At 38.1% G+C, this 24318-nt stretch overlaps 1 protein-coding gene across 1 annotated transcript in view; it reads left to right on the top strand.

The window, feature by feature from the left end:
* The window catches only part of LOC140155715 (uncharacterized), a 64283-nt gene that overhangs the window by 9522 nt on the left and 30443 nt on the right, over positions 1–24318 (top strand). Inside the window, 9 exon segments of the mRNA XM_072178649.1 lie at positions 9160–9205; positions 9962–10086; positions 10605–10703; positions 12023–12143; positions 13037–13193; positions 15161–15328; positions 16168–16227; positions 18841–18864; positions 20319–20462. Of these exon segments, the coding sequence (XP_072034750.1) occupies positions 9160–9205; positions 9962–10086; positions 10605–10703; positions 12023–12143; positions 13037–13193; positions 15161–15328; positions 16168–16227; positions 18841–18864; positions 20319–20462 (944 nt within the window).

The raw sequence follows: 24318 nt of genomic DNA, 5'->3' as shown, positions 1-24318 counted from the left end.
TGAAGCCAAAGATAGGCTGGGGTGTCCGATAGGCGCTGCAGCACTATTTCTTCCGAACACAAGCCTTGCGAGGGACTCACGACCGCATTCATCACCCTTACAGAGCCTTTCGGTCCAGCCGCTGTCGCAAGGGCTGGTCCAGGTGTTGGTGGGGTCCGGGGGCTCGCGAAGGTTTCGCGTCCCACGACCCACTCGACACGGGCTATCTCATCATCTTGGGTATGCCGTTCGGGTGTCCCTTGAGGAGATCTAGGCGGTGTCCCGAAGCCACCTTCGCCCTTCTCTACGATACTTCCGTTACGTTAGTTATCAGAGACGGGCGGGAGGTTTACCGGGACATTGTTCGGGCGATCATAATACGGTGGTGTACGGGTACCAGGTTTTCAGACTATACAGAATACTCAGCATGGTAAGAACCAGTGTCGCTATTCTTAACCACCAAACTTATTAAGTAAGGAGGTTTATGTCTGTGATCGCGTGGTCTTTTTGTTTCCCGACCGTTGGGGAAAATATTTTCTGACCTCGCGAAAACCATCGTTACCGCCTCCCGATCCCTGATCAGATGCTGACCAATCTTGTACCTCCATCCGTCGGTTACTTGCTAGATCGATCTTTCAGATGTTGATGCAAGAAGTATCTTAATCAACATCGAAACGGTAAGATCGACCGGTGTACTGAGTCTAGTCCCAAACAGAAATGTTTGGTAGACTCATAACCGGTGCGATCTTACCTTCCGATGTTGATTATCCCGACCCCGCCACCCCTACAAGTTTGGTCCGGTAGGGGATCCCAAGTCGGATAAGGGATTTATCATATGGTGTGACGTCACCTTTTGGGTGAGTCCACCGGGGATCGGGTTTTTTTTGTTATTTATTCATTTATGTGGGACAAAATGACTATTGGTTTTTCCGCATCTCGGGATCGATGCAAGAAGTATCTTAATCAACATCGGAAAGGTAAGATCGCACCGTTATGAGTCTACCAAACATTTCTGTTTGGGACTATTTAAGTAGTGAAAAATCAATAAAACAGTCAATAAATCCTTTGTTTCCTATTGTTTATTGTTAAGTTCAATGGAGCATATCTCAATAGTGGCACTGGCGACATCCAGGCTCAGTTGTGGTGGATAGTCACATATTGTCAGTGTCAGTTATCTGTGGCCTGGCGGATTGAGGATAGACTTTTGATCAACCTAAGGCCTATTAAAAAAAATAAATCAGATGCATATAACTATAATCAAATTAAGTATTTCTTGGCCAAACTGGAACATGCGCGTTGCGTCCATGTAGTGTACTAAGCGTGTACGCAGTGTAAGGTGCGTGTATACTTTCTTCTGTACCACGCTATATGTGCGCTTGTGTTTATCGCGGAGCCACTAGCATTCACAGTGTTCCAGTTTGGCCAAGAAATACTTTGATTATAATTGAATTGCAATCATTTTGGTCAAATTTGCAACAAAATTTTGGACTCTTCAAATATAATATGGTTACTAGGCCTGGCATTTTCGGTAATTTTGTACCCGGTACCAGCGCGCATTTTTCGGCGGGTAACCGGGTACCAAATTGCAAAAAAATTGACCTAAAAAAAAAGATTTTTCAAGATGTTTTGTATTTTAATATGAAAATTGATAATTTGTATTCATGTCATACTCTATTAATGATTTCAAAATACATTGAATTTGAATGCATTTTGAAATCATTAATAGAGTATGACACGATGAATACAAATTATCAATTTTCATATTAAAAATACAAAACATCTTGAAATTTTTTTTTTTTATCTAGGTCAACCATGAATGATCCTAGCATTTAGGTCTAGGTCCGGGGACACTACAAAACCGAAAAAACAAAAACAACTTGAATAAAAATTTTTAAAAAATGTTTTTTTTTAAATTTCTGCCTGTGAGGGAACTTGAACCCCGAGGCGTAGGGGACTTGCCGGGTGGACGCGCTAAGTCTAACCACTGAGCTACACAGACTGAAATATATTGTGACATTTATACAGGGGGTGGCTTCCCCAGGTCCCCCCTATGATTTGCAAAAAAGAGGTAAAAGGGAGGAGAGAGAAAAAGGGAGGGGGAGAGAAAGAGAGGAGGGGAAGAAAGAAGAAAAAGGGGAAGCTCCCCTCCCCCCCCCCCCTCGGACACCTTTCCCCCTGTGGAATGCTGACCGACACAGTTTTAAAAGTCACATGGCCTCTACTGCCTAAAAGTTTACATTCAGTCCGATATCTAAACATACTGTTACGGGGTTTCATCACATATCCAAAACTATAAAATGCCTCTCTCAGTAAAAATTATGCACCTAGATTTCTTGTTGACATTGGGGGGATGGGGTTGGAAACATTTCTTGAAGTGATATACATGTGAATCCAGCACCTTTTGGCAACAAAGTAAGCTTATGGTATGAAAAAATTTGCCATAATGAAGCAAAACTGGTGAAATATATATGGATGGTGAGACCGAGCGCGCCAGCTGTGGTTTAGGAGTTGCATTGTCATCTGCATGGTAGGCCTACAGTACTGAGCACTGTACTGAGCACGTAACTAGTGCTAAGCCCTTCCACAAATATTAAAGAGGAATTTTGTTCATCCATGATATCTGCTTTTCACTACAATAAACTTTCTTGCTAACATACATGTATTACATGCTTGCACTTGCGCGATTAATGTGCTTTTAATACGGAACTGGCACTTGCAGTATATTACTTGAAGAAGGGCCCAACTCCAGCTCGTATTAATTAATTAAGACATGTACCGTTGCCATGGAAACATATATAATTTCGAATGTATGTAATATTGTATGTTCATGTATTTTACCCTATTCTATGTTCATGTATTTTACCCTATTCTTAACCCTAACCCAACTAGGTCTCACTAAAGCTCACTATTAAAACCGCTCTGCGTGCATGCATTCCATGTGACTTGATGATGCAATCAGCCCAAGTCATATATACCCAGGGAATCGCTGGCGCGCCTAACGCCACCTGTGTGGCTACATGCTGGGATCTTCTGCGTGGCTTTGCGAGGGGTCCCAGGCTCGAATCCCGGGGGTGCCAAGTGACTTTTCTCATCTTCCCTCCTTTTTCGTTCCTTCTTTCCCTTCCGATAGCAAAAAAAACACGGGTAGGGTTAGGGTTTAAAATATGCATGTTTTTCCTAGACTTAGGCCTCCTTAACCCTAACCCAACTAGGTCTCACTCCCGGGGGGGCACTCACATTTCCCAGCTATAGTATACGGGTATGTGCCGGCGACGACCCCTTTTTCAGAGCCACTGGCCGCTCCTTAGACCCTCTGAATTCATTGTTTGCCCGCTCTGAAGCCAAAAAAATTTTCTAGCCGTTCCATAGACCCTCAGATCATCGATTTCCGCTCTCATCGGCATCTTGAGAGGCGTGTTTTCTGTCCTACTATTTCAAGCCCAAAAACAGACCCAAAAGCTACTTTTTATGAGCCCAAAACTTCAAAGGGAATTTTCCATTAATTTCTTCCCCATTGAAACACATTGTAAGGAATAAGGTGAACTTTGGGCGGGATTTTGGGCTCCTTAATAGTAGTGGCAACACTGGTTGACTGTTTATAAACATTGCAGCACTGCCGAGTGCCTGCCGACTGCGATGCCTCCAGCTGGTGACATTTAGCTAGAAATAAATGATTTTGAGATCTCTTTTGGGAATAAAATTGCCAAATATGAGGAAAAGTACCTTAAATAATTATGTACACATCCTTGCAGCTCTCCATAAATAATATGAATTAAAAGGTAATTTACGATCTAATGGTCTAGTGAAATCGGGAGTATGGCTGTCAAATTCTGCACACTTCACTCAATCATCTCATGTTAAGCATGGCAGTTCAATGTTGTCTAAATGTTTTTCTTTTCGGACTGAAAAAAATAATTCTTGTGGGTTTGTTTTTATGGTGGGCTTTTATGTAATGTTGCTAGCTGCTGCTATAATTATCAGTAGGCTAATAGCATAGATTGTAGGTCTACTACAGGGTCTAGTAATTTTGATTTGAATGCTGTTTTGCTTTGTTGAGGTTTCCATCGTAATAGGCCAAACCAGACCTATTTTGCATTAATGGTTTTCCTGATTAATAATTTAATGCACAATTCAAAGTGAAATCGATTCCTTCCAAAATGTGTGGCAAAAACGCAACAAAATTGAACCCTGGTTAGGCCTGCGGGTTTAGTTTCCGAGATTTTTCGGATTTTTCGGATCAGTTCCCTAGACCCTCCTTTTTGGCTGTCCTATTAGTTCCTTAGACCTCAAGTTCTCCCACCAAGACAAGAACCGCAGTCCCCAGTTTTCACATATAAAATTGACATTGCTAGCAGTTTTCAGCATCTGCCAGGAAAACAATGATCATAAAACGATGAAAATGATGATCCTAAAAAGAGCAAAATATCATTTTTAGGGGGTGATACCCCTGCAGCTTATTCTCAGATTACTCACATTCACTAAAACGATTTGGATAGTAAAATTACCCAACACCTGCGTGGCTCCCTACAACCCTGGATGAGGCCCTTTTTTGTTTTAAAAGATTATGAGGGGCTAGACCCCTAGTCGGAGTTCCACAAAAATACTTGCAAGTGATTCAGGCTGACTAACTTGTTTAAATTTTGCATTGTATTGTAAGTTAATGCACAAAATTGGGCAGGGGTGTAGTACCCCCTTAAAGCTCCCCTGAAGATGAAAACATTCTACCTATAAACTTTTCCAACTATTTTTTTTAGGTCTCAAAAATAGTTTTGATGGAGTTGGGCCCTTCTTCCACTCAAGTATTCAGTTATGAATAAGCATGATCATTAATTTGATCTGGTGCGCTAGTTTGTAATGTTTGGATATTTTTATGTTCCAATGTATGATGCGTAAGCCTCTTCCCTTGTTTGTTTAAAATAGGCAACCTTTACTTAAAAGATGACTCATTGAAATAACTTTCAATCAAATTTCAACATTTCCCAGAATAAGTAACATACCATGAATGGAATAAAAGATGGAACTCTATAAATATGTAATAACTGTTTTTTCATCAATGTAATATTATTGTAATTCACTTGTTTTGTATAATTGTGGCTCATATAACCTTTAGGTATACTAGTCTCAGATATAACTATGTATAACTGAGATCATGTTTGATAAATAAATGCACAGGGCACCTTGTGTGCTCTGTGGAAAGATAAAAAAAGAATAAGTAACATCCTGAGACTAGTAATAGTATACCTATACTACTCAGGTAACATCTTATTATACTTTTAGTTATGTCTATGGAAGCTGACATGTATTTTATGGTATGAACCCTTCTGGGTCCACTGTCGTGCACCCATAGTATACTACCCCGATTACACTTCCCATGCCAGACACCCAGGTTGCCCTGAAAAACACATTAAAATTCAAGTGCTATAAAAACAATATTGCACTATTAAGTACCAAATGGGCAAGTCCACTCGCATTAACGGAAGGCCATACTTCCACCTGATGGGAATGCCGCTGCCGAGCCAGGGGTCCCTGGTCCCTGTCTGCCCTTGGCCCAGTAACCTTTGCCCATGTAAGTCACAGTGTTAAATTAGGCCCCAGAGCAAAAAGAGACCATGCCAAGACCATCTCCCACCAAGACAAGAACCGCAGTCCCCAGTTTTCACATAAAAATTGACATTGCTAGCAGTTTTCAGCATCTGCCAGGAAAACAATGATCATAAACGATGAAAATGATGATCATAAAAAGAGCAAAAAATCATTTTTAGGGGGTGATACCCCTGCAGCTTATTCTCAGATTACTCACATTCACTAAAACGATTTGGATAGTAAAATTACCCAACACCAGCGTGGCTCCCTACAACCCTGGATGAGGCCCTTTTTTGTTTAAGATTATGAGGGGCTAGACCCCTAGTCGGAGTTCCACAAAAATACTTGCAAGTGATTCAGGCTGACTAACTTGTTTAAATTTTGCATTGTATTGTAAGTTAATGCACATGTATGTAGCGTGCAGAAATGTTGAGTCACCAGCCCTTAATGATTTTATAATCCCCCCTATTTTTGTGTAAAAAATTATGGCCCCTATTTTTGGTATAAGATTTTCATGACCCCCCCCCAGTATATTCATGACCCCCCCCCCATTCCAAAGAAAATAACAGCCCTCTTAGTTGTCAGAAAACTTGCAAAGCACAAGAAAAGGGTTGTTGGCCTTTTCTCTGAAAATTTGTGATAGAATATTTATTCCCAGTTACATACATGTAGGTTATCAAATAAAGGATTAATTTAGAATTGAGCTACTATGTTTCATCTGGCAAAACATAATGTTACATATTTTTTTGGCATGCACTGATTTAAAAGCAGTTGTGCAAAAACCTATTTTTTGTCATTTTTTGATACCATTTTTATACATAAAACTAAGTTGAAAATGTTGCAAGACATTAATTTGTACACTTTTTGCGCTCTGTACAGCTTACTCAGCGAAAATAAAATGTATGTTCCTTTAAATGGAAAAGGTCAAAAAATTACACACACAAACATATATTTTATTGTTAGTGTTAGAACGTTGTTAGTGAACCTAAAAACACATTGATACTTGTAGAAAAGGAAAGTTAACTTGAGTGTGAAAATTGATGGTGAAAGGTGTAATAAAATCATTGTGCAATAACGCCCACATAGTATACTACTATAATGATTTTTTTTTCATCCTTCCTTTTTGAGTGCGGGTCACTCAGTTGAGTTAATTTCCATGTTATTGTACAAATCTGAAGCTCTTTCATGGCTAAATATTATTTTGTAATATTGTGTGCCATTTTTGCAGAACAACAATTTTTAAAAGAAGTTATAAAAGTAAAATATTGTTATAAAGTCAAAAGGCATAAATGACTTAAAATTTAACAAATTGGGAGTTAATAAAATAGTTAGTAGAAGTAATTTTAATTTCCCATGCTTCCTATGGAATAATAAACATGTAGGCTACCGGGTATACATTGATTTTGAATCAATGGATTCATATGTCAACATCTGCACTCTTTTTCATTAATTGCATAACAATTAACATACAGAAATGTAAATTTGCTGCATATGACATGGGGTTTTATCAATTTCCATGAATATCTCAGAATTTGTCTTAAAATTTCTTGCGTACAAAAAGGTGTGAATGAAAAACGTGACATTTAAGTGGGTGTGCATATTTAAACCGCAATATTAGAATGACATTTGTTATTTGATTTTAAGAGAGGCTAGCTTAAACTCAGAATTAATAACAATTTGCCCTATCAACATTGCTGTAAGCAAGGGTACCCGGTTGGTTGGTCGGGTAGTAGCTGATAAGCAATGTTTTAATAAGCTGTATAGCTCTAGCTGCAATATCAAGTACAGGAAGTGGCTTGGGTGAATAGATGATTGATGGCTTTGCCAATTTCCATTTTCCTGCTGTAAATACGGTACATGTGACTATGTACAGTTGCATGCTTATTTAACTTGACATATGACTTAGAGTATACATAAATATACTGATAAATATTTTGTGAACATGTAGGACCCTATTTCTAAATATTTTTTCCTGAGGGAAGGGCAATGTGACTTTTGCAGGAGGATAATGGGGGGGGGGGTGTTCAGGGTAGTTTAAAACCCCAAAATGATTTGGTTTGTTAACTCAACCCTCTAAAAGAAAATTTCAACCCCCCTGAAACCACCCGAAGCAAACTTTTTACCACACATATCCCCCCGTGTAAAATTGAAAATTTTCCACTGTAAACACTCGTTCCAGTAAACACTCACAAAATCACAATTTCACCTTTATTTTGGGCTAAAATAGTGTAACCTTGAATTGTATGTCCAAAGTATATATAACTATACATTTTTAGAAAGGATATGAGTCAAGGAATCTCATGGTGATGTCAGTTTTTGAAAAAATCACAAAAATTCACTTTTTTACCCCAATTTTTTTGTGACAACTTAGAAAAAAATCCGTTCGGAGCAAAAAAATTCAGTTAGCTTTTCATGAAGAAGAGAAATGAACTTAGGGAAGGGTTTTTTATTTTTTTATTTTTTTATTTTATTTTTTTATTTTTTTATTTGTCTCTTTTTTCGAAATATTGAAAAAAAAACATGTGAAAAAAGCAATTTTGTCACTCTATTAAGCTACAAATTGCACATAATGGTGTATATTTTTGTTTAAAACAAATATTTTTAAAAAATGAGAAAACCTTACCTAGACTCTGATGTGCTCTAAACGATAGTGCAAAAAGTTTACCTTTTGCTTGCATATTTTTTTTTTTTTTTTTGTCACAAAAATCGTGCAATATTGTCAAAAGTGAACTCTGAGAAATCAATGTTTTAGCAAAAATTATGCACAAAACGTCCTTATATTTTAAAACGGTAAGACTTTCACGCTTGTAAAAGCTGCATCTGGTGCATGATCTAAATATGCATCCTTTTGCACCAATGAATCTATAATGTCTGCTTTCAGTGCGCCAAAATTCAAAATAAATCTAAGAGGCATTTTGACTGCAAATTTTTGTTTTGTTTACACCACATTTGCTGGTGTTAACAACATAACGAATGCGCCTTGACTGCGTTGGACATACGCGCAGAGATGCGCCGCGTCACGCGATGCGGATCACGCGTGTAATCACAATATTTCGCATTCACACATTTCTGACTCATAATTTCCCGCCATGTGACTTTTTAGAGTTGAAAAGAGAGAAATAAATCAAGCAAAAATACGAGTAAATATTAGCGAGTTGTATTTTATCAGTTTCAAGTGAAAGAATACATCTTAGTGTTGATAAATATCAAGAAATCTCAAATTCGGGCGTGGGCGAATGTGTCTTCCATTACTCTGGCCTTAAGCTGAATTCCTCTTTTTTGGTAATTTCTTTGAGGCAAAATTTAGCTTTTTCTTTCACTTTCAGCCCATTTTGAGCATATTTCAGTGCTTTTCCTCTTTTTTCCTCCTTTCCCCTCTTTTTTGAACAAAGTTCCTCTTTTTTCAATAGAGGTCACTGCCGTCACTCACACCCCTGGGATAACCTCCAGTGAATTTTTGGGCATCAGGACACCACTTAATTTGAATACTGCTCTATGCCAAGTACTAATCATTTTGTTAAGTTTGTGTTTATAATTATAATCAAATTGGTACTTTATCATATATTTTCTGTAATGCATAATTTTCCCTTTTTGCAGACATTACAACAATGGCCCACTGATAGAAACAGATTTTTCAGGAGCTGTAAGTATAGCAAATGATTATCTTTGTTTTTACTTTTCAAAAAGGATGCTTATTTAACTTGTGTCCAAAAGCCACGCAATCAATAGTAGAACCGTAGCACACAGATCTGCACCTACATATGTGACACGATTAAGGGAAATGAGTCGGATGTCGCTAATATTGTTTTTGAGATATTGGCAAAAACAGTGTTCAAATTCTTTTGTTTTATATCGTTTTTAGCAATTGATAAATTGACGTAACTTTTCTTTGCGAAGTTGTATCAACACTGGGTTTTCAGTTTCTGAAAGCTCTAGATGTCTTCTTTAGAAACATTTGTAAAACTCATTTTCGACCAGGGTCGACATGTGACTCATTTCCCTTGATCATGTCACATATGTGCATCCACATTTGCCCATCCATAATTTGTTTAAAACTTTGTGTGTTTGCAAAGTAGGGTGGCTTTTTGATGACTGGACATCGTGAGCGTGTTAGTTAAGGAACAGTATATGAATGAACTGGAAGTGGCTTATTGATGGGTATTGTTATTGAAATATCTTTTACGATCTTCGATTACATGCGAGTCTGGGCGAGGGCTTGCTGTTTGATTTTTTTATTATTTCCTCATGTTGCCCTTCAAAATACCATAGTTATGTCAAATTTCTATGATTTTTCAAACATGCAATGCGATCCCTGGTTAGTTTGAAAGTGTAAGTTAGAGACTCTGCGTTTCAACCAGCAAGTGTAATTAAAAAAACTTGTCATTGTTTATTTTTTCAGTATGGTGGTACCCTGTACAGTTTGGTGATATTTGGCTCAGCCGATTGCTACCCTGAACCAGCTGTCAGCTGCTTTGCACCTACTAGTAATGCTTGGGAGCTGAACAGACTGCTGGATAGGATACCGTAAGTTTTCTGATGCAGACCCCACCCTAAATACTATGTATATTGTCTGAGCAGACCCCCACCCTAAATACTGTGTATATTGTCTGAGCAGACCCCCACCCTAAATACTGTGTATATTGTCTGAGCAGACCCCCACCCTAAATACTGTGTATATTGTATGTGACTTACAGTTGGGTCTTGCGCAATGAGTCCGGCATGTTGTGCAAAAAGCTTGGCATGTTGTGCAAAAAGCCCGGCATGTTGTGCAAAAAGCCCGGCATGTTGTGCAAAAAGCCTGGCAAGGAGAACTTTATATAGATCTTACCTGAGACAGGGATATTTTGCAGTAGGCTTGACACCAGGCAGCCATTTGGATGTTAACATCAGTACAGGCTATTAAGAGATAGCTGCTATGTGCAGCCACTAGCATATTTCCTAAGACAAGTAAGAACATGAAGCCAGTTCATTATGGTCTAATTCCACCTTTATAGTGCTACAAGCGCTCTAGTTAATCTATTTATTTATTTTTTTATTTGCAGGTTTATCGGTGGTGGAGGAGAAAGCTTTAGCCTGATAGCTGAGGGCATGGGAGCTGCTATGCAAATATTTGATGACTTAAGTTCACGAAGGAATCCTAGGTAACATTCAGATGTATAAACAAGAATTGGATTTGATTTTTGTCACTCGGATTGTCAGAAAACCTGCGAACCCTGTGCATTTGGTAGTATATAAATATTAACTGTCTATGAGTGTGATGGTCGAAATATAATCACGAGGTGAAAGATGGATTGTTCCATTCCACAAGCCGGAACAGCGAGTGGAATGGAACAATACATCTTTCACCAAGTGATTATATTTCGACCATGACACAAATTTAAGACAGTTAATATTTGATTTATATCACTCATGCATAAATTCTATTATTTAAAAATACTATTTAAGATAGGGAATACATTTTTCCATCAACATAACACCATGTTTTACCAATTTCGGTGTCCACCCCATAACTAAATCGGCGAGTCTAAGAGTCAGCGCACGGCCTGGCGCAGGCGCACTACGGCGCAGCACTACATTGTATGATGGTAAAAACTATCACACTGAGAGGCTGATGGTAAAAATGATAAATGGCAATCAACCAATGAACTGTCTAGAATTTATGTATGAGTGATATAAAACTTGATAATATTCTTTACAGGAGTGTCTATTCGTCCATTCATTTTCCCCCAAAGGGGAGGGAATAATTTTAGCCCTTTGGGGGAATAATTTTGTGTTTTGAAAAGAAGAAAAAAACGAGAGAAAAAAAAACACACACACAAAAAATGGAGTTCCAAGAAGATTTAAAACTGCCATTCGACTACCATTTAACACTCTACTGTAAGGCTGACTAGAAAGCTTTATAGATACTAAAGAGCCCTAGAAGTGCTTTACAGTCCCAAATCTCTTTTCCCTTGGAACCATTAGTCTTTCCCTTGATGCAATGGTTCAGTGTCCAGACTGCACCATCTAAGGGAGAGTTTTGAGGTTTGTAGGGAAGACAGAATAAAACAAACTAGTCATTTAGGGAGTAGATCAAAGTTAATGTAAAGTATGAATTAATATTTTCCCTTTTGGGTGTATTTCTGTGGGATTCAGGATGGGTAAGAATCTGGGGAAGGCTGTGGCCACAGCATGGTAGCGTGAGGGAATAATTAAAAAAAATTGACGAATAGACACCCCTAATTGATTTCATATAAAAATAATTAGGATCAACAAGCATCACTGGTCAATCGAAAGATCAAACTAATTTGTTTCTATTGCCTAAATTAGTTCCCATTTATTTGTACATCTGGGTGGAAAGAAGCAATACTATAGATCACTCAAAAAGTCGTAATATTTCAAAATTGTCTGTGCAGTCAGTTTAGACACATGACCTTTCATTTACAATAACCTGCTTTACTTTTTGTTTTCTGTTCTTTAGTGTATCTCGTGACAGACAATGTGTGCTAATCTGTAACTCACCGCCTTACTCCTCACCTTGTATGGAAGGTAGTACATACTTTGGCTATACGGCTGACCAATTAGCAGGATTTATGGCACAGGTAAGGTCAGGATTATTTGTTATTCAGATAGTTGTGCTGGTTTGCGCAAGACTTGTCATCAAGTCTTAATGAGTAGGGTTAGGTTTGAAAGTTTTCCTGTTAGTATTTGATGTTTCTTACACACCCATAGTTACTGTAAATAAATGTTATACCTTTGCATCTTATGGCAGTTGGAAGTTTTAAATGCATTCTTTGGGAGCAGTTCAGTTCAGCATGTGACATCTGTGTTATAGATAATTAAGAATTTGACTCATCAAAACTTTATTAAACTCTATTTCATACACTCCTAAAGTTGTTTTTTTAAAACTTCCGTGGTCCGAGTACGCGCTGGTGAATTGCGAATTAAGGTCGCCTACTACGCGCCGCGCCGCGCCGCGCCGAAGACCAATGGGTCAGCCGGCTTGTTGTCAAGTGCAATCAGCGTGATTGTTTATTGCTTTTGTGTTTACGCTCGTGTACGCGATACGCACAGGCACGACCACGGAAGTTTTAAGAAAACAACTTTATATGATATAGGATTCAAATCAGCCAGTCAGAAAAGCAGCTAGAAAAGTACAAAGAGTGCATTGATTGTATAATGGCACTCTGTGTACTATGCGCACTGCTTTCGCACACATTCGCGTCGTGTAGGATTGATTTATTTTTCGGGAATTTCAAGCTAACCCAATTTGTAACATGAGAGCATACTAACCACCACCAGGGTTTGAACCCGCAACCTCTTGCACCATAGTCAAAGGCTTTATCGATTGAGCTAACTTGATTGCTAACCCTTGACATAGGGGTTATACACCCTTCTATTGGCCCTTACTTGCCATTAAGAGTAGCCTGACTAGACACATTTACTTCTTTGTGGTACTGGACATTATTCATCTCTTTATCTCTCACTATTGCAGAAAAATATCAGCTTGTCTGTGATGTCCCCTCGTAAATTACCAATTCTACAGCATTTATATGACAAAGCCTGTGGGGAACTGCAGATGTTACCAATCAAAGATTACACCACAGATCCAAGACATCTTGTGTTACTTAAAGGATATGAACTGAAATCAGGTAAGGGAACAAATACACCAGCTCTAGGCTTTATTTGTCCACCGGTTACCATAAAATTTGCTCCTGGTTAGCCTTTTGTATAACATGACTGCAAGCTACTTAATAGGATAATAGATAAAAAAGAAAAAGCGCAATGATTTATAGTGCGCTAAACACAGGCAAAAACCCACAAGCCTCAGCACACTTGACAGGAATTCTTTGACCACTGTGACCCAAGACACACCATAAACCATTTAGCAACAATCAGGGACTTGCAAAGAAGCGCATACACCCTATACATACTACAGCCAGGATCAGCTCCCCCAATTTGTTAACCAAGACAAACAAGCAGTTATTTCTTGCCCAGGGGAATTTCAAATTAGCTCAATTATTCACAAGAACAAAGAGAGACTGCAGTCTCTTGAACTCACATCGTCAAATACCAATGCACCGGAGTCTAGCGCCTTTCCGATTTAGCAAACTTGACTGAAAATGCAAGTGATGGACCAGACTCTCAGCATTTATTTCATATCCATTGTAATGCTCTGAGTGCATCTTTAATAGGGATGACCAATGAACCATCAAATTGATAGAACACTCCCATAGACATGCAGGGAGCTCAACTGTGCACTGCTTGCACATACATTTCTAAATTGATCTCATTCTTTTATTTTTCAATATTTTTCTGTAAAATTTGGGAAGTTACTGCCAATTATATTTTGTAACTATCTTGCAAATTACAGCAACATAACTTATTTTGTTTTTCTGTAAGTGCGAGTCAAAATTGGTCCATCGCCACAGTGCGCTTAATTGCCAGTGGCTGAGTTTAGCACTGCTCAAGAATGGCACAACATATTCAAATCAGTAAGATCAGGTAAAAAACGTAGCCTACTGAGCTGTAATTTGGCAGAGTTGCCAGTAATACCTCTATCATACCCTCTGTAAAAAGGTTAAAAAATTAAACAAGTAGATCTCGAGTTACAAATTAAATCACCAGCTTCCCTTTGGAATTTTTATATTCCTTTCAAATCATGTTAAGAAGACACCTTTCTGAACATAAATGTGAAGTTTCGTGCTCATTCGATGTATTGTTCACCTGATCTTAACCCTAAACGCTTTCTTATATTTAGGCCTATAACATCTACAACTTGCTGCTGGCTATACCTTGTTTAGGACTTTCAAAAGAAGTACCTGAATGTGCAACCATAACTGTTTCAAAATAGCCCGCGATAGTCATGCAGGTAACTCCGAGGTCAAGCATTGAATTGGTTTGAACAAAGATACTCATAATGTATTGAGTGCTACTTTGGTTTGAATGAGGAATACTACAGGAATACACATGAGCATGATGAGGATAATCTCTATTGTTGTGAATGAGTCAATGACCTTCAAAACTTAAGATTTTGTTTACATACACCTACTAATTGGTCATATTAAACCCAATAACATTGAAATTCTTGGTTGTGAAAAAAAAGTTCACCTACTTAGTGCAATTTTGATTTTGTGCCATATCGGCTATCTTGGATGATTTTTGGCAAATGTCCTCTAAATGCATGATTTCAATGCCTTGGTTTGAAGAAATAAGTTATGCCAGTGACTAGTTAAGTGCCATTTCATAAGAAACCCTTTGATACTTTCACAATATGCTTGTTTCATGTTTGCAAATATGTTAAAATAAAGAAATATATAAAGGTAAATATATGCTTATGCCAATTTTGCTCCCAACTGCTATTTTTGGACCTTGTCATTTTATTTCGTTCCAATGACCGGTCAGAATGGGAAACTTTGATAATTCATAATTCAAAAGTTTTGACCGATTTTGACCATTTAACCACCAAAATACTTCTGTTGATTAGTTCTACTCAGAAAACAATCTTTTGTAGCAATAGGGTCAACATGAACTTTTGATGGTTATCCCTATCTTTAATATACACATACTTGCTAATAATCATCATTGTGTTGTCTTGAACATCTTTCAATAAATGCAGATAAAACAGTGGGAGGTGATGTAAAAGATGGAGCAGCCAAACAAATGGCTTCACCCAAAAAGCAAGCGAGTCAGGTGAATCCACCAGTGTCGTCAACAGTGCCGCCTTCACAACAGGGGTCTACCACAACAATAACTTCTGTACCTAGCCCTATGGGAATGCAGCCAGGTAGGAAACAAACAGTGCTTTATATCAGCCAGTATCAACTTATTAGACCTGCCTATCCTCTATGACACTATGGGGGAATGTAAAAACTAAAATTCCTACTTCTCATTTTTAATCAAGTTAAATATTATTGTAAAAACTATTTTATTTAGCAAAAAAACAAATTACTGCCATGAAAAGTTCCCTTATTCTAAATTAACTTGTTCACAACTTTAGTTTGCATGCACCAAGATAGTTATGAAATTAGAGTTATAATCTGATCTACTGGACTTACGTTTTTGAGTGGCAATATTTCAATCCTATCACTTAATAAGGGAGGTGGGCTATGACACAACTTGGCAGGGGCCTATTGTTCAGCAATAAAGAAGATCCCTCAGAGGTTTGGCTCATATTCGATATGTGACGTAACATCCTCTTCACAGGTCTACGAAATTTTGCCGCTTTAACATCAGATGGCATGACGATGCATCCGAGATAGGATGTGAAATATTGCCATTAAAAAACGTAAGTCCAGTAGATCAGATTATAACTTTCATTTCATAGTTATTTATACCTGGATGAATGATAATCGTCATAATCGTACCAAGATAGTGTACGTAATACACACTAGGCAAATGCCTACATTGCACCACATAAGCGCGCTTCAGCAAACATGTTCCACAATGACATGGCCACTGTCTTCAATTGCTTCATAGACGACACCCAGGATCCAATGAAATTCAGTGCGTACAAGATAAACCACACCTCCTAACTAAGATGATAATAATGCCTTTAGAAATGTTGCATTATAATAGTTGAATTTGTTTTCCATTTCCTAATAAGCTGCTTTTGTTTCATAACAGGAGGATCCCCAGCACCAGCCCCATTTAAAGTGCCAGCACCGAGTCAACCAACATCGCAAGGTAAGCATGCAATAAAAATAACCCTGATATAAAGGTGGGAAGCCTTTTTGCAATGTCAGAACTATCACATCCGATACTGGCAAAATCCATACAAAATATGTTTCAGTCCTAATATTTCACAAGGTCAGTGAGAAAAATATGGGCTTTCCACTGAACCAAAATCTCCATTATGATTTAGAAAAAATGTGTATGAGATTGTTGATTGGATCATCCTCCTTTAATTATATAAGGTCTTAATTATGGAGTCATCTTTGTTCAAGTTCAAGCATAGTATCCATATTTCAGCACATGATTTTATTAGGGGTGATCTAAGTCTGATCTGACATGGAATTTATGCTGCCAGTGAGTGTGCCATCACATGGTAAATTACAACCAACATATTTTGCAGTAAAATCAAAATTTTAACTGCTGGCTCTTCATCATGATGCAACTGCGATAATAGATGAATACATCAGAAATTGCCTTCTTATATGGTCATTTTCACGGTAAAGGGTGTAACTTTTGATTTTTAGGGTCAAAATTTCAAACCACTTAAATATGTTTCTGTTTACTGAAATCATGCATAGAAGCAACTTAAATTCAAGTAAAATAATGTTTCAAGGCTTAAACCTTTTGATTTCTAATAAAAATTTGACATTTGCATAACATTTTGGTTAAAATCTAAGAAAAAATGTATTTTACATAACCTCAGAAAATTTTGACATGAAAGCTGGAATACATGTGAAATTCCATTCCAAAGTAAGTCAACAGATATAAGTTAAATTTTATACCATGTTTTGCTATGTTTGTAATTGCAGTTTTGAAAATTTTTAACATCAAGTGTCATACAATGGAAATTTCCAAACCTTAAACATATTTTTTAAGTTTTAATTGGGTTCCTAAAATAATTTGAATGTCTAACTTCATGTACAAATACTACTTGATGAAAGGAACCTCCCAGCCAAGTTTCACAGAAATTGGAGTTATTTTTTAGAATTGGCAATTCAAGCGATTTGTGTTTCGGAGGCTTCAGTTAACAACACAGGTGATCATAAAAGTAAAATATTCAGCTAACTACTACAAGTTGACATAAAAAAATAGGTAAAAAATATCACAATTACCAATTTTCATGCTTTGCTTCTAAAGTATTGAATTTCAGTTGTGACAAAAATTAAATTATCACAGCAAGTCACTTTTTTTGTTTCGGAGGCTTAATGTTAACAATTGTTAAACATTGCAGAAGTAGTTTTTTGAAAACAACAGTGTTGGGATCATCTAAGCTGTTATTTTCTTGTGTGTATTGAATCAATGATTCTATGCGGCAGATATTGTAGATTTATCACACATTAATTTTTTCACCCATTTGTTAAGTATGGTGTTTTTTGCATGTGAAGCCTCCGAAACAGGCTTTTTAAGGTATCAGTATATTTTTCAAACATTAACCATAATGTCAATTTTTTTTAAATTTATGACATTCTGCACATATCAAGTAATAATTACAATGCATATATCATTATGAAACACACCAATTTAGATATGCATAGATGATAATTAAGTTTACTGTTGTTTCGGAGGCTTCATTTGTTTCGGAGGCTTCAATTGTTAACGGAAAGTTTGTATTGGGTCCCATTTTCAAACGGTGATATATATCTCCACGATTTAAAAACATGTGACTTGAGGATCTACTTTGCTACATTTTGATAAATAGATTGGATGAGCTCTTTTATTTATATTTGCACAAGCTTGCTGAACAGTTTGTTTCGAGGCTTCAAAAAGTTAACGGAAAACGGCTATTTGAAGTCAAGATTTTATAAAAATTTTAAAAGCTTGCAAATCGGCTAATTTTTGTTACCCATTTCAAGTTAAGATAACAACTGTTATAAATCAAGAAGAAGTGAAGAAATAACCAAGAATTATGAACCAAAGCTACACCCACAAAGTTTGTTAACAATTGTTAACGGAAAATGAAGCCTCGAAACGACAAATATCAAGTCCGGTTCTCAAAAATACAGGGCCGTTCACAATTAAATCTAATGTGGCAGTGTTTACTGAACATATGACTGTACTTTCAGGATAAGAAAAATTATCCATGAACTAACTGAAGAAAACACAGGGTTTTACAAAAATGTTACTGTTTTTTATAGTTTTTCAAAATGGCAATATTAAGTACATTTAAGCCTGCTAAAACTGAACGCAGTAACTCAGAAAGCTGATTATGCTACCCAAGGTAGCTGCTAACTAGATGACTTATGTGGCCAAAAATCATGGAATTCTGTGGCTTTATTGGAACACTACGGATTAAAATGTTAAAAATCCAAAGTTACACCCTTTACCGTGAAAATGACCATATACAAAAGCTCTAAGTTGTTGATTTTAAACAAAATTCTACTATAAATTCATTTTGTCAGGGTTTTTATTGAAGGGGCTATTAACAGCTTAGGCATTTTTCAAGCTGCCCAAGTTCGCAAACCCCCATGGATGGATGTGTTGCTGGCTAAGCAATCACTTGATGCAATCACTCAAGTTGGCAATCACCAGTCAGATGGATGACTGAGAGTTTGCTTATGAGAACTAGGATTGTATGTTATAATATTTGTGGTACATTTGTGATTAAATTGTGTTTTTCAATTACAGTATTTACTTTCACTGGCATACCAGGTAACCTTTATTTGATTTATAACCCATATAACTATATTGCTAAGTGCTGCTTATGATTATTTATACAGAGATGCCACTAATATACTTTGATCAAGAAGCAACAGACATAAAATCAACCCCAGCTTGTTTATTCCCACAACAAGAAGTTATCAGCATGTTTCTAATGGTGAAAGCTTAGCTTAACAGTCCACATGCTGAGAAAACTATGTTTATATCCATCATATGGTGTGCTCAATTTAAAATAGCCAACACTGAACAAAATGTACATGTACAAGAAAAGATATTTTTAAAAATAAATAAAAAGGGAAATACTTATTCACAAGCTCATTACTTACGAAATCGCATTGAAGGTTATACAATGGTACAAACAAAATGATGCAAAGGCAACAGCATCTGCATAATATTGCTTTGGTGAATTGGTTATGTAATAAATCAAATATGCTTCCCACTAACATGTATAATAGTTTGTTCTTTTTCAAAATATTCTGGTTAAGGGCGGACTTAACAGTTAATATTTTGCCTTTTTTATATGGGCTTGCTATAGAATATCATTGAACATCAAAAGTTTGAATGCCAAAGAGAAATTTGTAATTCAAATTGGTATGTGTTTGGCCATATCGAAGGATACATAAGCATGCATTAGTATATTCAACCTAATTAGCACCCAGGTACTTGAGTTTCAAGGGGCGCTTAATCAAATGGTAACATGAAAGCTACTGATAAATTTGAATTTACATGCATAAATATTCAAAATACAATGTATCTGAAGTCAGCATAATAATAAACTGGAAGGTTTAAGTTACTCAAGAAGTCAATTAACAGAATATTTCACATGCGTTGCAAATAATTGCAACGCTGATCTACCAAAAACGATAGCTTAGAACTCTAACCTCGAATGCGTAACTATCGGGTGCAAATTCCAAGCTAGAGTTCTTGAGTGAGGTCTAAGAGGTAATTTTATTCAGACATTTGATAGAAATTAGTTGTGCATTGAAAAGGGGCGCTTCGACAGTTGTCACTAAAAATTCTGCAGGGGCGGGGTGCTAATTAGGTTGAATAGGCTAATAGTTTTGCAAGCTGGCAACTAATACTAAAATTCAGTATAAGAACACTGATAAAATACTGAAGAATTCTAAAAATGCTATAATTTTGTACATGGAAGTATGAAAACACTGATTTTATATGGAAGAATACAAATTATCTTGAGAATACTGAGAATTGTTTTAGAAGGTGGGCAAGTCTGCTTCTGAAAGTAATTGATGATTTAAGTTTGGGAAAATAAGGAAAGAAATTGAAATGAAAGTTGTACTGTTCAGTACGGGATAGCTATATGCTATGTATAACGATATGCTAATTGGGAACCATTAAGCAATAGCATTTGTTTACTAATAAAAGACAAGAGAATAAATCAAATATTTATTCCTGATTGTATACTCTGCCTATTTCTTCTCCAGCTCCAAGCACGGTCGTAAATCAACCATCACCGGGACAACCACAGCAAACAACAACATCAAACTTTCCATTAGCTCAGCCACAGCAACAGCAGCCACAGCAGCAGCAGCAACAGCAATCACAGCAGAAAGCAGGAGCAACTGGAGGTATTCTATACTGCACACAAAAAGTCTCTGAACACTTCAAACAAAAGGAATATCTTAAATACACTAAAACTTATTTACCATATGAAGTAATCAATAGATGGATAATTATACCAATTTAAATGAAAAGTGACAAAATTTACATAGGCTTTTCTTTCGAAACACATTTATTATGAGCATGGCAAGTGAGTATTGATCTGTCACGCTATAATGAGCCCGTATAGGAATCACCCTGCTATAATGAGCCCGTATAGGAATCACCCTGCTATAAGGGGGCACACCACTAAATCAATGCGCCATTTGTGTAACCCTAATGAGTTCCGGTAAAAAACAGAAACTTTTTGAGGTATTTTGGGCTGGTCTTTAGACTTATTAATCAGAAAGAGTGGCGAATTATAGCTTAAATAAAAGTGTAAAGCCTATACATAAATTTGAGTCGCCAAAAAGTTGCATTTTATAATTATTGAGAAAATAGGTCCATGAATTAAAAAATGGCAGAATCGGGTTTGCAGTCTTGAGAGCATGTCAAAAACAGTGATGGCGCTGTTCGCGGCCTCGTAGCGGGAAAACGAGGTGGAAGGACCCCCATACATGGAAACATATGTTAAACTTTCATCGATTTGCAATCGACTGGTCATCATAAAATATTTTACAACGAGCCCAAAAGGCCTCAAAATGAGCAAAGAAAATCGGTGTTTTTACACGTGTTTCAATGGGAAGATTATTTAGTGGTGTGCGCCCATAATGAGCCCGTATAGGAATCACCCTGCTATAATGAGCCCGTATAGGAATCACCCTGAAGGAGGAAACAGCTCAAATTTGTCACTTTTGAAATGCTCTCCTGGCCTTTTCCATTCAATTTGGTATAACTTGGGGAAATAAAGTTGCACCGTGCCAAATGAGGTATCAAAATACGCAGAACAATATTATTTATCTAATGATTACATTATAATGGTACTTTAGGTTAAGTATCTATAAGATATTGCTTTAAGTGTTTGGATACTTTTTGCACACAGTATAGACTCAGTACACCGGTCGATCTTACCGTTTCCGATGTTGATTAAGATACTTCTTGCATCGATCCCGAGATGCGGAAAAAACCAATAGTCATTTTGTCCCACATAAATGAATAAATAACAAAAACCCCGATCCCCGAGTGGACTCACCCATTCGGTGACGTCACACACGATAATCACAGGCCATGCATTTTAAGGCGCGCGAGTGCGATCGCGCGCATAGAGCCCACCTTAAATCACTTTACCGAGTGCGATTTATAGCGCACCTTGTCACCTGAAGGAGTTTCCAAAGTTGCAGCCATCAAATTCAGCCTTCAAATTCATCCCCGTAATATTCTTCACATGCATAAAATATGTAACGAAAATAGTACTGATGAAAGTGTTCCTATAACGTAATTAAAACAAGTCACTTGCACTGTCAGGTCGCAGTTCACAAGCAGGTCAACAATGAAAAGGTCAATTTGCGATTCGCTGATAACCGCGGTGTTTCCATGCCGTAGGTTTCCAAGTCTAGTGAAAACTGAAGCTCCATTGCGCATGGTACCAACACACATGATTGGCACTTGTTCGCGGCAAATTTTGGCGACTTTCTAGTGAATTTGAAAGTGGCGATTTCGAACTGATTTTTCGGAAACTACTCTCCAAATATCTAACTAACAGAGTTTAACGGTGAGTTAAATTGTGCACACGGTGAATAAATGTAGTTTTTGTACATAAAATGTTTGGTTAAATAAGATTGGAGGGTGCCTTGCGCAAAAAGTGAGTGAAGTGGCACTTTGTGTAAATACTTAATTTGGCGACTTTTGCAATGGGTGAATATAGTAAACATGTTTTACGGGCGTGGTTTGCATAGTAATTGTTGGTTTATGATTATGTATGAAATAATAAATAATTTTATGTATTTAAGCAGTGTATTTATGTTTTATTTTATTTAGGCCCGTGTTTTTTTTTTTTTTCCTTTTTTTTCCTTTTCTTTCTCCTTCCCTTTTTTCTCCTTTTCTTTTTTCTTTCCTTTTCTTTCTTTCTCCTTCCCTGTCTTTCTGTACATTGTAGTCCCACATTCAACACCAATGCTTCTTATCTGAATATCAAGTGCAATAATTCAAATAGCCCACCTAAACTTCTTACCGAGTGCAAATGATAGCACACCTAAAATCCTCACCGAGTGCAATTAACAGCACACCTGTAGCTCGCCTGACTATTTCCAGGAGTGCGATTTGTAGCACACCTGCTGTTTTTTAAAATTCATGCCCTGTAATCATCCCTTATCCTCCTTGGTTTCTAGATGAGATAGACGTGTGGATTTTTCTTTACCAACGCTAAGTATCATTACGAACCAAAGGACGAGATATACAGTTTGTTTGTTACACCTGAGGTAAAACCAACCAGTATAGTGCGCTAGGAGATAGTTTTGACGACATTTTTCGGCTAGAAAAGTGACAAAAAGCGATCCAAAAACTTAGCTTGTATGAGTGTTCCCGTTCGTATACGGAACACACATTTCAAAATGGCCGCCCTTAGGACGCCATTTTATTTTTGTTCTCACGTAAAACAACTATAGCAGACTAGTAAGTTACAATAGATGTTTGTACAGTACTGTGTATACATGTATGGTGAGTGATTATCGCTATGTTTATGGTGTGCTCTATCGTTATATCTTTCAGATGCTGCGTCTGATGACGAGTTACTGCTAAGAGTTCGGTGGGTTTCCGAAGGGACCAGCCTGACAAATCTATACCAAAAGGTTTTCAGTTTTTCATCCCTTTGTACATATATTTTTATATCATACCACTACATCAGCGTCAGCCACTGTGCGTGTGGGTCTGTTTATTGGGCTTGAGCTTGTGTTCGGGGGGGTAGTGCTGTACGCTCCCCGATTACTACAATGTCCAGGCCTTGTCAATCATGCCCTTCCCTTGTGGCAGAGTGGGACCCGCATCCACTCTGCTACACTCACAGGGATTGCTCTAAATCAAATAAGTGTGCTTCCTTTTGCATAGGCTTATCGGACATCCACTTCGAGGATTTAGAAAGTAGCGCTCGTTTGGGTCTTCGACACAGACAGAAAACGAAGACTAAGAAACAGAAGCCTACAGGTAAGATTGATATGGTAGGTACTAGCGCTGACCCGGCAAGGGCCACGCTAAGGTAACCTCTGGGGCTCGGTCCCGGGCAAGCAGGCGGACCCTCCGGGGACTGCTAGCGAGCCCGAAGGCCTAACAGCCAGCGAAAGCACTGACTTAACGTCTAAGCTAGTAGCAGGCAGCAGGCGGTACTTGCCCTAACAGGCGAGTACCAGTCTACCAGTGAGATCTCTAGCGAGTTTCTTGCAGGTGGACACCCGTCTATTGCTGGCGAACGGCGGGTCTAGCACCAGCGAAGTAGCCGGCGACGGACAGTATGCCAAGGGTACCCGGGCTTGCCTGGGTTGAATCCTAGCATACAGCGTGCGAACGGACCTCCGGGCTTGCCTCGGCGGTCTGTAGCACGCAGCGTGCCAGTGGAACCCGGGCTTGCCTGGGTTGATCCACGACACGCAGCACGCTTCGTTCGTTCCCAAGGGTCGAATGAAAACGTGCATGGGTTTAGCAGAAACGATACCGGGGCTAACGCTTGGGTGTAGTCTTAGCAGAACCAACTGGGGTTGTCACACGGCAGCGTTCCATGGCGGGACCGCCGAGTGATGCCCTGGGCCTTGGAATGGCTGCGGCTGTCCTCCGGGACTGGCTAAGCGGCTATACCGGGGTTCGGGACAGCGACCCAAGTGCAAGCGTTGGCAGCTACCGAGGCGAGCTACGGCTCGACTTCAGTGGTAGCCACTATGCACGCCCCATAGCTGCCGT

The sequence above is a fragment of the Amphiura filiformis genome, chromosome 6, assembly GCF_039555335.1.
Source record: "Amphiura filiformis chromosome 6, Afil_fr2py, whole genome shotgun sequence".
NCBI classification, from domain to species: Eukaryota; Metazoa; Echinodermata; class Ophiuroidea; order Amphilepidida; family Amphiuridae; genus Amphiura; species Amphiura filiformis.
This window is presented reverse-complemented; position numbering and strand designations above follow the sequence as displayed.